The following is a 14864-nucleotide window of genomic DNA, read 5'->3' as shown; positions in this document are numbered from 1 at the left end:
GAGCTCAGGTGTCTCCTGGGGCATGCATCTCTTCTTATGGAGAACATGGGCCTCTCAACAACTCCGAACACCATCCCTGGTCTCACCCGCCAAAACTGGTTTACACTGCCTCTTGAGTAGGCAATGGAAAGAGGAACAGAGGACAGGACAGGATAAGATAGGGACAGAGCTGTTAGTATAAGCTGAGATGCTTCATCTCTGGATCAGTGGGAGGGGCCCGTTTCCCCAAGCAGCCCCTATCCCAAAAGGAACATGTATTTTGTTAGTGAAGAAGAGAGACTCTTGAGCGGTCACAAGGGTGAAATTCATCAGCACTGATTTAAGGTCTGTGAATCTGGACTAGGTGAATAAGTTGAATCAAGAAGACAAGCTTAGAATCTGGCAGAGCAAGCAGACTCCTGGGGTTCCTGAGAAGAGATTCCAGGGCAGGCCCCAGAGTCTAAGTGTCCTAGCTAATACTGAGTTCCAGTTGCCTCCCCCTTCTCTAAAGTAGCTCCGTTGTGGCTGTGTCACTTCCTTTGCTGCTGTCAGATGACTAGAGCACAGGATGGGGTGGATCATGGAGATGTTAATCTTACCAGCCTGTAGGATTAAGATAGAGGATGGGGAGGGATCAGAGACAAGCCTGGTGGCCCCAGGCTCAGGGGTGAGGGACACCAGAAGGGAAAGGAGAGATGGAGGTGATGCAGACACAGAGAGATCGCTGTTCAGTCAGGAAAGCATGCCGACTGTGAGCATCGCCACCCACACACTATGGTGTTCACAAAGGCAAATCTGGGGGTATCTCCAGGAACCAAGAGAGACGCAGGAGCCACAGCAGTGTCATGTGTAACAGAAAGCATGGCTTAAAGGTGAGCGTAGCTGCCATCCAAAGCAAACAGAATCCAGAGTAAATGTATCTCCAAAGAAGACAAGGGAGCGCGTGATGAGAAGAGAGAGATAGCATATGCACGTGGCCAGCGACTTCAAGATTAGCAGCCAGAGCAAACCCTAGAGCTGTGTTAGATAATATATATACACAGGAATTGTCTTCCCTACAGAGCAGCTTTTACAAGCAGTTCAAGGGTAGGTGGTGAACTTACATCATTGGTTATACTGGCTTCAGCATAAGCAAAACAAACAAACAAAAAAACAGCTTCACTATTATCCAGACAAAAAATGTTCTCTGGAAAACCCAGTCTTTGCCAGTATGTGATAGACAGGCAATAAGTAGTTATGCCTGCCTAGAAATCTGGATTTTCTGGCCTTCTGCAAAGCACTCAGAAGGGCGAGGAGAGCCCAGATGCAGGCAGAAGGTTACACTACTGAGAGCAGCCAGGGCAATTCTTTTCTATCATACACCTCTACCAGTAATAAATGTCTGAGTGTCTCTTTCTAATACACTGAAGACACAGTGATATACACAGAAACAGTGTGCACATTATAAAGCACAGTTGAAAGTTTAAGGAATTATCATAAGCACACTGCCCCAAGACTCAGGAGTGCAAACAGCCTTACATACACACACACACACACACACACACACACACACACACACACTGCTCCCAGGTGTGGCTTTTGAAGGAAGACAGCCATATTCATCACAGTGAGCCCCTATCTGCATCTTTGAATCAAACCCACATGATCAAGAAACAGGCAAAGCCAGGGGCACAGCACAATGCTGTCCCTCAGTCCCAATTTGTTGCGATTTTTTTTTCCATTTTCTACCTCACATTTTTTGAGCTATTTGCCTAGAGCCTATATAATCAATGTCCATCATCCCCAACAGAGTCACTCTCAGGGAGGTTGAGACCCCATTCACTCCCCACAGCTATAGGGGACCGAGTTCCTTTTTCACAAGCACAACTCAAAGCTCCTGATCCTAAGATTATCAAGCAGGTAACACTGAATGACCACTCAGAGTCAAAACAGCACATTCTCCCAACTGAGCCCTCCTAACTTTAGGGACAGGAAGGTTCTACCAGGCTCACCACTGAGGCACTAGCTCCCTAGGGGTGGTCAAGGACAAACAGCTCACCCACTGCTCATTGTACCAAGGAAAGCAACATGGCCTGGGGCTCTACTATGGTGGGAAAAGGCCAGGTCTTTGTCTTTTTGCCCAGTGGCTTTCACAGCTGTGTCCCACCTGGCCTTGGCCATCCCTAAGGTGCTACCCAAGCTGCCTGACGGTCAAAGAGGGTGAGCAAGAGAGAGGTCAGGCTGACAGAGCCCCAATAGATGACCAACTCCCACCAAAATGGACAACCTTAACACAGAAGAGCCAGGTGACACTCAGAGTGTGAGGAGCCAGAGTGGCCACTTTGCTCTAAGTACCTCCAGGACACTCAGATGGGTTCTGGAGTTTGATGAGGTTCAAGTTCCAACTCTGTTGATGGCTCTGAGTGTCTTTGGTCTGGAAGAGGAGAGCATGCATCCTTCCTCACTGACTCTTCCTCCTAATAACCTGGTGCCTACTTCTCTTCAGATGTCCCCAAAGAGCAGCGGCTGCAGGCCGTGCAGGCGGCCATCCTGCTGCTGGCTGACGAGAACCGGGAGGCCCTGCAGACTCTCCTGTGCTTCCTGCATGACGTAGTAAACTTGGTGGACGAGAATCAGATGACGCCCATGAATCTGGCCGTGTGCCTGGCCCCCTCCCTCTTTCACCTAAACTTACTGAAGAAAGAAAGCTCCCCAAGGTGAGTGTTCCTTGTCCTGGGCATCGTTCCCAAACCAGGTCTCCCCAAGATCCATTTTTCCTAAAAAGTAAAATTAAATGAAAGTGTCCTCATGCTAGAATTCAGATAGAAGATTATCAGGACTTACTGTGGGAGCAGAGAGAGGAACCCTCATCCCTGGGCTGGGCTCATAGTACTACTAACGTCACCCTAAAGTAGATCAGTTGAGATCCAGTAAGCCCAAGAAGTTTTGTTCTATTTTATGTGAGTGGGAAGGAGTAAAATACTTGAAAAGGTATTTTACGATCGTTGGTCTTTAAAAGCTATATTTAAACAACAGAGCACGTGAGCCTGCAGTTGAGCGGTTTCAAACGGGAGAAAAACCTAATAACTTTCCACCTACATCTCTTCCTGTCTTTGTTCTTTTCCATGGCTTTTGGTTGTGAGCTGTCAGCCTGCCAACCTGCCTTGGAGCATCTAAAAGATGTGTGGTCATTGGTTTTATTTGGAACTGAGAAAGCCTGGGGTCTGGGCAGCATCTGGGGATAAATGGCAAACAGATGGGACGATCTGGGTATCCCAACACACTCTCTGGCTGGGGATCTGCTCAGCACATTCATATTCAATTACAGAGTCATCCAGAAGAAGTACGCCACTGGGAAGCCAGATCAGAAGGACCTCAATGAAAATCTAGCTGCAGCTCAGGGGCTGGCCCACATGATCACGGAATGCAACCGACTCTTTGAGGTGAGGTCTTGGAACCAGGGGCAGGCTGGGAAGCAGAGGATGCTTGTCTCTTTGCTCTTCGTTTTATGACAGTGTGTACCGTACCTCCGGTCTCCACTCCCAGGAGTTATAAAGTGCTAGCTGTACAGGAAGGCTTTGGCAGTCACATGGTCTTGGGGCTTACCATTATGACAGATTTTTTTGTGCAGAAATCATCAGATTTAAGGCCAGTTGGTCAATTACGATACATTTTATTTTTACATCAAACTTGATTAGGGTCTTCCTTTGTCTCTGTCTCTGTCTCTGTCTCTGTCTCTGTCTCTCTCTCTCTCTGTGTGTGTGTGTGTGTGTGTGTGTGTGTGTGTGTGTGTGTGTGTGTGTGTGTGTGTGTGTGTGTGTGTGTGTGACTAAGCAATCCTTGTCCCTAGAATCAATGACAGCCGATCAATACAGCCACACTTGCATTGATGAGGCAAGTGAATAAGATGCCTGGCATACTCTCTGTGGCAACATTGGCAATCGTCAATGGAGAAACTGTACTGAAAACTGTGAAGCCACTTCTGATTCATAGCTGAGTTTTCCTTCAATGTGTCAATATGTATGAATGAGTGAAGTTGTCTGAACCCACTCTTGCCAGATATTATAAAAAGAAATGGAACACGCCACCAGGAACACATCCCAGTGTTTTGGATAAACATGGGCTCAGAGTCACCCTTGTGTTGCCTGGCTTAGCTTTAGGAAGGTCTCTCCTGGCCTTGGGTCTTGACGGTGGCTGAGGCAACTTTGATCCCTCGGTTACTCTCAGCATTTCTCAGCTCACCGCTTTGCTCTTTCATGCATTCACTGGCCCAGGTTCCACAGGAGATGGTGGCCCAGTCTCGGGACTCCTACTTAGAGGCTGAAATCCATGTCCCCAGCCTGGAAGACTTGGGAGCACAGCTGGCGGAGAATGGGGCAACTTTTTACACGTACCTGGAGCATCTCATCCAAGGCCTCCAGAAAGAGGCTAAGGAGAAATTCAAGGGATGGGTCACATGTTCCAGCCCTGACAACACAGACCTTGCTTTCAAAAAGGTAAGGTTCCCTCTGCTGCAGAATGTGTGCTGAACTGTGGGACAGGACACCAGATGCCATTCAAAAGACCTGTTGGAAAGCCACCAACAGCAGTCCCGCCAGAGTTCAGGGGCCTTCTGGATCCCCGTCAGGTCTGTGCTGCTGAGAGATGCCGGGAAAATCAGTACCCAGCATTTTTCACTTGTGAAATGAACGCTCTAAGAGTACCTGGCAGAGAAGAACCACATAAAAGCCACGTGGGTTAGAGCATGTCTGCCTCACACCACTCGAGGAGCGTGTTTGTGTCTGTGGCTGTTTCGATTCTTTTTTTTTTTTTCTCATCAGCTTGAGGACTCAAGTATTTGCATTTTTGATTATGGGTACAGCATCACCCATTCACTTTATATGGATAGTGATGGTTTGGAATGCCCAGCATAGGAGGTAGGTCTGGGTAGCCCCCGTAGCCTCTTCAGCTCCTGCCTGTGTCTTTGCCAAGGTGGGCGATGGGCACCCGCTGAAGCTGTGGAAAGCATCTGTGGAGGTGGAGGCACCACCCTCCGTGGTGTTGAAGCGTGTGCTGAGAGAACGTCACCTGTGGGATGAGGACTTTGTGCAGTGGAAGGTGGTGGAAAATTTGGACAAACAAACGGACATCTACCAGTACGTGCTAAACAGCATGGTTCCACATCCCTCCAGAGACTTCCTGGTGCTCAGGTAAGCCAGACCCTAGGGTGTATGAAGTCCTGCTCCAAAGGCATGATGGGAGTTGCCAATGCAAACACTTCTCCCAGCCTGCCATGGGGCTTTATGCCCAATCCTCTCTGATGTTGCCTTATTTATGCCTGACCTCTGGCACCTTCACCCAATTTATAGCTCTCTGCCCAGGCTCTCTGATGGCCCCTCTCCTCAAGGTGCACAGTTGATTAGGCCTTGAATATCACTCATTTCCTCAGAGCAGAGGCCCCAGGATAGTGGCTGTCTGTCCGGTTTGTCTACCAAAATATGCAAAAGGCCGACTGGTTTTTGTCTTTCATGCTGGAGACGAAAGCAGGTCCTCATCTAGACCTTGGAGATGGGAGGGGGTGTGACCTCACTAGTTCACAAGTAATTGCCATGCACAGGAACCCCAGCTCAGCCCTGAGAGGCCAAGTGTACGAAGACACTGGACATTCCATTAGAATTCAGTCCCAGCCAAACCTCCTGAGCCCTATGTCTGCCATTGAAATGCTGTTTCTCGTGGGTTTCAGGATTAGTCCCAGACCCCCTACCTTCTGACCTTGGAGGGGGATGCTCAGCCGACCACAAAAAGTTTGCACGGCAGAAATTCACTATTTCACCAGCAAGAGCAGGGGTTGGGTAGAGTTCAGAACATGAACAAATTGTAATTAGAGCAATATATCCCTTTTATTAAAAACACAAGTAAACAGTCTCTTCCCAGATCAGCTGTGTAAGAGGATTTGCCTGGGAAATCCCCAGATGTGTATTTGAAATAGTCGCCTTATGAAGTGAGTTTTGAGGGCAAACCAGAGGTGACTTCATATGAGTCCTTGATGCCTTTGGTTTGGATCCTTGGGACCTTAAGTTTTAAGTATCTGTTTCTCCTAAATATCTGTGTGTATCCCAGCAACCTTGTCCTAGTAGAGAATATAGGCCATTAGCTGGGGGTGGCCTATGGCCAGTTATTAGGACATCACTCATTTTATGGCATTAAAATTTAATTGCCTAACTCAACAAGTAGGAAAAAAAAAAGTTGTTGTCCAGGGTGGAAGCTGTGGAGACAGGGGAGTCCCTCCCTGCAGGGAACTCTCTTCATTCCGTCTCCACAACCATCCTACTAGCTAGCTATTTACCCATCATACCTCATGCTACTCATAGCTTCTGACTCTGAGGAGGCTGTGGGTGGACACAACAGGCCCATCTTGGTCTCTTCTCCAGTTTAGATTTCTGAGAGAGGGGGGAAAGAGGGGGAGAGAAGGGTTGGGGGGAAGAGCAGGAGGAAGAAGAAGAAGACTAAGAAGAGTGTGTGTGCATGCCTGCACACGTGTGCAGAGGTCAGTCTTGGTTGTTGTTCTTTAAGAGCCACCTACGTCATTATTTTTAAGACAGGGTCTCTCTCTGAGACCCAGGTAGGCTAAGGTGACTGGCCAGAAATCTCCGGGGAACATCCTGCCTTCACCTCTCCAGTGTTGAGATTACAAGTGTGCACCATCATCATGCCTGCTTTTTTTTATATCAGTGCCAGGGATTGAACTCAGTCCCCTGTGCTTACGCCCTTTACCTACTAAGCCATCCCCCTCAGAGTCATTTTATATATTCTTCAGTATAGGCAGTAAATAATAAGATACAGGCTGACTTTATCTCAGAGGGAGTAAGTAAATAATGTGAGGAGCTGGGAAAGGTGGAATTTCGATATAGCCCAAGGCTTAAAGCAGAAGGGAGGTGGACTGTGAAGTTCTGTGGGAGAACTCAGCAGCAAACCTGGTTCTTGCCAACAGAAATCCCCTAGAGAAAGGACTTACAGGGAGAAGATGACGCGGTCTTTTCCTCAGACCTCCCAAACTCAAACCCGCATCAAGCATCTTCACTTGTTTTCTGAAGCTTATAACAAACTAATATGAAATGGTGACTCACGTGGAGAGTAGATATGTATTTGGCTCTTGAGTCTGGAGGCTGAGCAGGCTGAGAACACCAGGTCATAGCACAGCGAAGGGCATTGCAGGACAGAGCAACCCTACCACAGAAAAGCCACACCTCCAGTAACTCATTAACCAGGTAACCCAAGAGCCGGTTAGTCTGAGGACAGCATCTGACCACATCCACCATGGGGCCTGTGCCATCCATGGATGGAGTACCAGTTAGACAGCTCTTTCCACTATTAGGCTATAGCAACCTTCCTGCCTCTCCATCTGGACTCAAATGGGCTCCATTTATCTCTTCTCCCACTCAAGAACGACTCAGCTATCTGAACAAAGCTACGAAGTCGACAGAGGTCCAGTTTCTTTTAAATGAGGCATTAGCAGATCTTGTGTTTGCTAAAACATTCGCCCACTTCCTCCAGGAAGCCCTCCCTGTATTCCTCCAGACCCACACTACTTTCAGAATTCTCTTAAGACTTGCTTGTCTTTCCTCTTGGGCTGGATGCATCTTCACGTCCCCCGTGACTTCTCGGGCCCAGCACATGGGTGTGCTCAATACACAGATAAAATAATGGAATTAATATTGCTGATTCAAAACGGTAGCCTCATTGATGACGGACAGGGGCTTCTTTAGCAGAGCAAGATGTGGTCTCAATTTGGGGTTCTACACTCAGGTCTGAGAGCTTCTACCCTCTGAGTAGAAAGCTGGGATCTATCCTTTGGACCTCACTGTGTAAACTTTGCGCAAGCTCCAGGAAACCATTAGCTTAATCCAAGTACCTAGCCTTGGAGTTAGAGCTTAGGTTTGGGGCAGGAAGACGCAAGTGTGGGCTCAGTTGTGTGTTCAGGGTCTTCTGTCTCTTTACATCACCCTCATCATGTGGGGCTTGTTTGGTCCCAGGACCTGGAAGACTGATCTGCCCAAAGGAATGTGCACCCTGGTGTCCCTGTCTGTGGAGTACAAAGAAGCCCAGCTCATGGGTGACGTGAGGGCGGTGGTGATGGATTCTCAGTACCTGATAGAACCCTGCGGTTCTGGCAAGTCCAGGCTGACGCACATCTGCAGAATAGACCTGAAGTAAGTGGCCACACTGGGTGTTGGTTGACCAGGGAGCCTCAGGTGGTATGGTGTGTGTACTTGAGTCCTGCTTCTCACTCTGGTTTTCTTCCTCCTCTGGCCTGTTTCTTCTCCACCAAGAGACAGCTTCTCCAGAGGACTACAGGCCCTCATCTCCCACCTCCCCACCCTGGAATTTGCTTTTCTTTGTTTTCCTAACTTACTCATTTCTTTTCGCTAACAAGTGAGCGTGTGGTGTTTGTGACATGCAGAAGGATGTCTCCACATATGCCCATGTGACAGAATCACCAAATCAGGCTATGAAAATATCCAACAGTGATCAAGAACATGATTTTCCCCTTCCCTACAGTCACTCAAACAGCACATAGTCACTCCTGGAGCTAGCAAGTCAACCTTGTGGCATTGCATAGAGCAGTGGTCCTTAGAGTCAGGGGACAGAGTGTCAGAATGAAAGTCAATAGAGGGGCTGGAGAGATGGCTCAGTGGTTAAGAGCACTGACTGCTCTTCCAAAGGTCCTGAGTTCAAATCCCTGCAACCACATGGTGGCTCACAACCATCTGAAATGAGATCTGACGCCCTCTTCTGGAGTGTCTGAAGACAGCTAAAGTGTACTTGGATATAATAATTTGAAAAAAGAAAGACAATAGAGGCTCCCAAAACTCTTCTGGTTCTTCTCTGGCATAGGAAAGTAGCTATTAGGTAAAGCCGCCTGTAATATATCTCAGAATCAACGAGAGGGGCACACAAGTCCCAACTAATCAATTTAACAGTCAAAGAAGTGGAGACTCGCCTTACCATGTGTTGGTTACAGCACAGTGGCACACAAATCTTTAAATTCCTGATAAGAAAAGTACAGCCATCATGACTGCTTAGAAGGGCAGCCAAGCTGAAACGTTGCCTCATTTGATCAATACTTATCTCCACAGCCCCAACTCTGCATGGTCTCAGGTCAGCACTGTCCTACCCTCTGATTCATTGAGTTCCATGTTTTTAGAATCCACGTAGGAATGAGAGCATGCAGTAGTTAGCATTGAGTGCTTGGCTTATTATGTGGAAAGTAGCAACATCCTTCAGCTTCACTGTGGTAAAAAGCGACAGTGTCTCCCTTCCTAAAACTAAGAACTATCAGTTAGGTGATAGGTAGATGGTTGGATACATAGACAGACAGACAGACCCCAGTGGTTCTCAAGCTTCCTAGTGCTGTGACCCTTTAATACAGTTCCTAATGTTGTGGTAACCAACCATAAAGTTATTTTGGTTGCTACTTCATAACTGTAATTTTGCTACTGTTATGAATCAAAATGCAAATATTTTTAGAGATAGAGGTTTTATCAAAGGGGTTGAGACCTACAGGTTGAGAACCCCTGATAATATATATAGATGTAAAACCACATTTGCTTTATCTACCCACTTAGTCCTGCACACTTAGGGTAATTCACAGCTCAACTCTTTGGAATAGTTCTGCAGTGAGCATGAATTGTATGCTTACTTCATTTTGACTGGGTATGTTCCCAGGAGTGGAGTCATTACCTCAGCAGGTAGTGGCGCTGTGTTCTATTTTGAGCACACATGCAGAACACAAAGGCACATGGAGGCTCAGTAAATGACTCTACTCTCTTATGTTTATTTTCTTATTTTTATTCATGTGTATGTAGTATATGCATATATGTGCCCATGTAGAAGCCAGGGGTCAATGCTAGGTGTCTTTCTCAGTTGCTCTGTATAAGCACCTGGAGGGAGGTGGGGGGAGGAGTCTGTCACTGAGCCTGATGCTAACTGGTTGGCCATTGAGCCTCAAGAAACATCCTGTTTCTGCCACCTCTGGCATTTCTCATGAGAACTGCCACTCTGGATCAAACTCTTTATTGGCCGAGCCTTCTCTTCAGTCTCTTCAGGCCCTCTGTGTTTCTTTTATGCCTGCTTCCTCCTCTGTTCCTAATTTAAATTGAATTGAACACTTTAAGGTATTCAATGATGCTAAAACTGAGTTCTTTGCATAGGTAAATATAAATTTATTGGGGTTTTGTTATTGCTTTTGTGGGGAAGGCTGGGTTGTTTGTTTTTTGAGGACAGGGTTTCTCTGTGTAGCCCTGGTTGACCTGGAACTCACTATGTAGACCAGGCTAGCCTCATACTCACAGAGATCCACCTGCCTCTGCCTCCCCAGTGCTGGGATTAGAGGCGTGTGCCACGACCTCCCAATTCAATGTGAGTCTTCTGGTTCACTCTGAGAAGTTGGTATCATTTTGAAGCACCTGATGAGCTTTAAGAACAAAGTGCTTGGTGACAAATGACTGGGTGACTGGGTGACAGACTGAGGTCCACAGATGCCTGAAGCGGCAGCTGCAAGCTGTTCCCAGGGTACTGATGACCCTGCCCCCTAACCGGGCTCCCATTTCCTTTCTTCTCTCTCTGGCAGGGGCCACTCCCCAGAATGGTACAGCAAAGGCTTTGGATACCTCTGTGCCGCACAAGTTGCCAGAATTAGGAACTCTTTCCAGCCTCTCATTGCTGAGGGTCCAGAAACAAAAATCTAAGCTTTCCCCAGCATGACATCAAACTCAGGGAAGAAGAAGGGAAAATAACACTCACAGTGTGGCAAGTGCACGCATGTGCAGGAATGTCGCAGTGGGATCCGGAGATCACGGAAACCGTGGAGCCTGTTCCTAGCCTGCCTAGAGATGGCTAATCCCTACTAATATAATGTCTCAGAACTTTTATCTATACTGCGTAAAATTAAATGGGTTATTTCTTCCGCGTTGCCTAACTTGCTATTTAAAGGCTTCTAAGAAGCGTGTCTTAGCTGTAAATAAATGTACTGTAGCACTTGTATATGTATGTATATCTCCCTTTACTGTATATATGTAAAATACCAGTTTTATATATAATTCAGTGTCTGACTCTGTGAGTCTCCTCACATGGCACTTCCCAGGTTGCTGTAGACGTCCGTCCGTGTCCCATCCCGACCTGTCCCGCCAGCTGAGCAGAGCCTGCTGACAAACACCAAAGTGTGAAACGTATAGTCTGTCAGCCTGCCCAGGCTTACCCAAAGATTAGCTAACCAAAGAAAAATAGAGTTGAGAGCTTCTTCCATGGGTTGGCCTCTTATTTCTGATGTTTAAAGACTGGAGCAGGATATTGATATAAATTGAGGGATATAATATTTGCTTCTCTTTAACGCAAAGCAGCAGGTGAGAGGTTATTGCCAAATCCAAGGCTACACCTTGCATTGCCTCTGGGCCCACTCTGTGCAGTTTGACTGAGATGTCAGGTGACTGCTGGAGCTGGCACCCGGGACTGAAATAGAACTGGCATCACCCACCTTCTACATAGGGGTAAACCGTGGAATCTGTCCACAGAGCCAAAGGGAGCCCCCATATCCTCTTGAGATTCAGTTCTCATAGTGCTTTTTAACCATCTATTTGACCAGTGGCCTATGTGGCCACAGTTTTTTTTTAACATGTTCTTGCACTGACCTTGACTCTGGACACCAGAGTGAGATGATGGTCCATTGAGTGTCCAGGGTCATCACAGCTTCAGGGAATTCCACGTATGCTATAGATGACGCTTGTAAAATCTAAGCCATTAAAAATCTTGCGATCTAAAAAACAGGATTTTAAACAAAAGGCCAAACTGTATCATTAGTTTTTGTTACCAAACCCATGTTTCTTCATGGCACCAGCACCTGGGCGTTGGACCCCAACCTTATTTATTATTGTATAGACTGAGCAAACTGGCTTCCCTTAACCAAGTGAGGATGGAGTTATTTTTTTTATTGTGATACAACATCTGTAGAGAGATAACTTATTATGTTTGGCCTCCAGGAAAGATTGTCTTAGGTTGTCTAAACAGAGATTCAGCAACTGGTGTCAGAAGACGAGGAAAAAAAACAAATGTATATTTCCCCGGTTTTTGTTGCTGTTGTGTTATATACACTAATGCGGTGTTTTCTTTTATCTGTGTTGTGCAATTGTTTTATTGGGAGGAATAAAGATGTTTTCTGTATATTTGGTATAGCACAGGGAAAACCAGGGTAAGAGTTTTTCATTCTCGTGTCTACCTGGGATAGTGGCGGTCAGACCACATGGTGCCTCCTGGCCAGCGTTCTGTGGAGTGGACAAGTTCACTTCTGCCATTACCTCATGCCTACCATGCTGGATGGCTTTGTATGTCTTGTCAGGACCATCAGTGGAACTTAGTGTGGTTCCACACCATCCGTCTCTGTGCCAGAGCCGGGGCACTGTGCACAGGAAAACAGATCGGGCGTCCCAGGATGGCTGGGGTGTTTGTCTAGCAGCACACTTGTTTAGCATACACTGGGAATCACCTAAAGCCTTTGTTAACAGGCTCCCATCCAGGCCATGTGGGTGGGCCTGGCGTTCTGGATTTCTAATGAGCCTGAGGGATGCAGGGTGCCTCAAGGACACACACACACTGAGAAACAAGGACCTAGGAAATACTAAAATCAATAAAATGATAGTTATATTCCCCAGCCCCTTTCTCTTCCAAGTTAGCTGGCTTTCTGACTGTATGCACACACTAATCATATCACTTCTGCTAACCACAGGGTGCGTCTTTAAAATAAAGGGGAGGGGAGGGGGAGATGATGCATTGAGCTTGTTTGTCAAATACCACAGTATTTTATTCATTGTTATCTTGCTGATGGAAATAAAAAAATATTGCATTTAAATATTATATTTATACCTCATGTATATTTTTACCTCAATTGTTGGTATCAGTCATCAGTTGTAAATAAATAATTGCCAAGGCAGATAAATTTATATACATTAAATATTTCCTATTTTCTATAAAAAATACATGTGCATTTTCATGATTCATTCTGTAAGTACAAAGCTTGCTTCATGAGGAAGATGTCTCCAGAAGATATTTTTCCATGAGGTTAACCCCTTTGGCTCCAATCACATAGGTGTCCACAGACATTCATGACTGGTTAGATGTCCGGTGTCAGGGCTGGGAAGGTGGTTCAGTGCTTAAGGGCACTTGCCACTCTCCCAGAGGACCTGGGTTCGGTTCCCAGCACCCATATGGTGGCTCACAACTGTACATGCGGTGCCTGGTGACCCAATGCTGCCTTCCGACCTCCAAAGATCCATGAATGCAGATACACACACAAACATGAAAAAAAGAACAGGATCTGGGAAGAGTTGGGAGAGGAGAAAGAATATGATCAAAACATATGGTATGATAAAATGTAATTGAAATTTTAAATGATAATAATATAAGTAAATCTTTGGATACTAAGGTATCTCAGGTCTAAGGCATAAAGGTAATAGAGGTATTCCAAACATATATTCTATTGTTCTTTAATCTGGGTGTTCTAAAAACAAATTTGTTTTATTTTAAATAGTAAACTTACTATTTAGTGGGGAGATGATAAAAATGCTTTTGCTCTGCTGGAAGACCATGAGCCTTGTGCCTTTGTACATGTTCCTTCTTTGTATTTTTTATTAATTATTCATTAATGTATTTATTTGCTTTACATCCTGATCGCAGCCCCCCTCTACCGTCTCCTCCCATGCCCACCTTCACAAGCCTCCCTCCCCCCACCACCCTTTTCCTTTCTGCTCAGAGAAGGGTAATCCCCCCATGGGCACCAGCCTGCCCTGGGACATCAAGTCCCAACAGGACTAAGCATATCCTTTCCCACTGCTGCCCAACCAGGCAGTCCAGCTAGAGGAAAGGGATACAAAGGCAGGCAGCAGAGTCAGAGACAGTCCACCCCATTCCAATTGTTAAGGGACCCACAGGAAAACCAAGCCTCACATCTGCTACAAATGTGTAGGGGACCTAGGTCCAGCCCACCATGCTCTTTGGTTGGTGGCTCGGTCTCTGGGAGCTGCCAAGGCCCAGGTTAGTTGACTCTATAGGTCTTCCTGTGGTATCCTTGACCCCTCTGGCTCCCTCAATTCTTTCCCCAACTCTTCTACTCCCCAAGCTCCACCTAATGTTTGGCTGTGGGTCTCTGCATCTGTTTCCATCGGCTGCTGGATGAAGCCTCTTCAGGAGACAGTTATGCTAGGTCCTGTCTGCAAGCATAGCAGACTATCACTCATAGTGTCAGGGGTTGGCTCTCTCCCATAGAAGGGTCTCAAGTTGGGCCATTCATTGACTAGCCATTCCCTCAATCTCTGCTTCATCTTTATCCCTGCACATCTTGTAAGCAGGACAAAATTTTTGATCAAATTTTTTGTGGGTGGGTTGGTGTCCCCCCTCCTTCAACTGGAGGAAAAAAAATGTACCCGTAGCTAAGGCACTTCAGCCTCATCTAACAGGTTTATTTGTATTTTTAAATCAGTGTATGTGCCTGTGTGAGTTTACGTGCAGATTCCTGTGAGGGTCTGTGGGCGTTGGACTCCCCAGGAACTGGAGTTACAGACAGCTGTGAGCCACCGGATATGGGTGATGGAAACTGAGCCCAGGTCCTCTGCAAGAGCAGTAAGCACTCCTAACCACTAACCACTGTGCTATTTCTTCAGTCTCTCTGCTAATAGCGGTATAATGACATAGAGCCCATTAAAAAAAAAAATCCCAATTCTGCTGCCAGCCCTCCATACACACAGTTTCATACAGGTTCTACTGGCCTCAGCAAAGGAATTGTTCAACAGCCTGTTTCCATCTCCATACTGGGAAATGATAATGCACACTGCATTGTCCCTGCCACGACCGCAGGGTGCGAATGTTTCTTGGGAAGCACA

The 14864-nt window shown here is 46.6% G+C and overlaps 1 protein-coding gene across 12 annotated transcripts in view; it reads left to right on the top strand.

Moving 5' to 3' along the window:
• The window catches only part of Stard13 (StAR related lipid transfer domain containing 13), a 199848-nt gene extending 187672 nt beyond the window's left edge, over positions 1-12176 (top strand). For 11 of the 12 annotated variants that reach the window (XM_029477491.1, XM_029477489.1, XM_029477488.1 and 8 more), the window contains 6 exons: positions 2465-2675; positions 3287-3401; positions 4233-4454; positions 4930-5147; positions 7971-8147; positions 10568-12176. In XM_029477491.1, coding sequence (XP_029333351.1) covers positions 2465-2675; positions 3287-3401; positions 4233-4454; positions 4930-5147; positions 7971-8147; positions 10568-10685 — 1061 coding nt within the window. In that variant the 3' untranslated portion in view covers positions 10686-12176. The remainder of the gene's footprint in view (positions 1-2464; positions 2676-3286; positions 3402-4232; positions 4455-4929; positions 5148-7970; positions 8148-10567) is intronic. The other variant, XM_029477493.1, reaches the window with a different exon arrangement.
• The last annotated feature ends 2688 nt before the right edge of the window (positions 12177-14864 follow it).

This window comes from Mus caroli, chromosome 5 (assembly GCF_900094665.2).
Source record: "Mus caroli chromosome 5, CAROLI_EIJ_v1.1, whole genome shotgun sequence".
NCBI classification, from domain to species: domain Eukaryota; kingdom Metazoa; phylum Chordata; class Mammalia; order Rodentia; family Muridae; genus Mus; species Mus caroli.
Note: the sequence above shows the minus strand (reverse complement) of the source record. Positions and strands in the feature narration are given on the sequence as shown.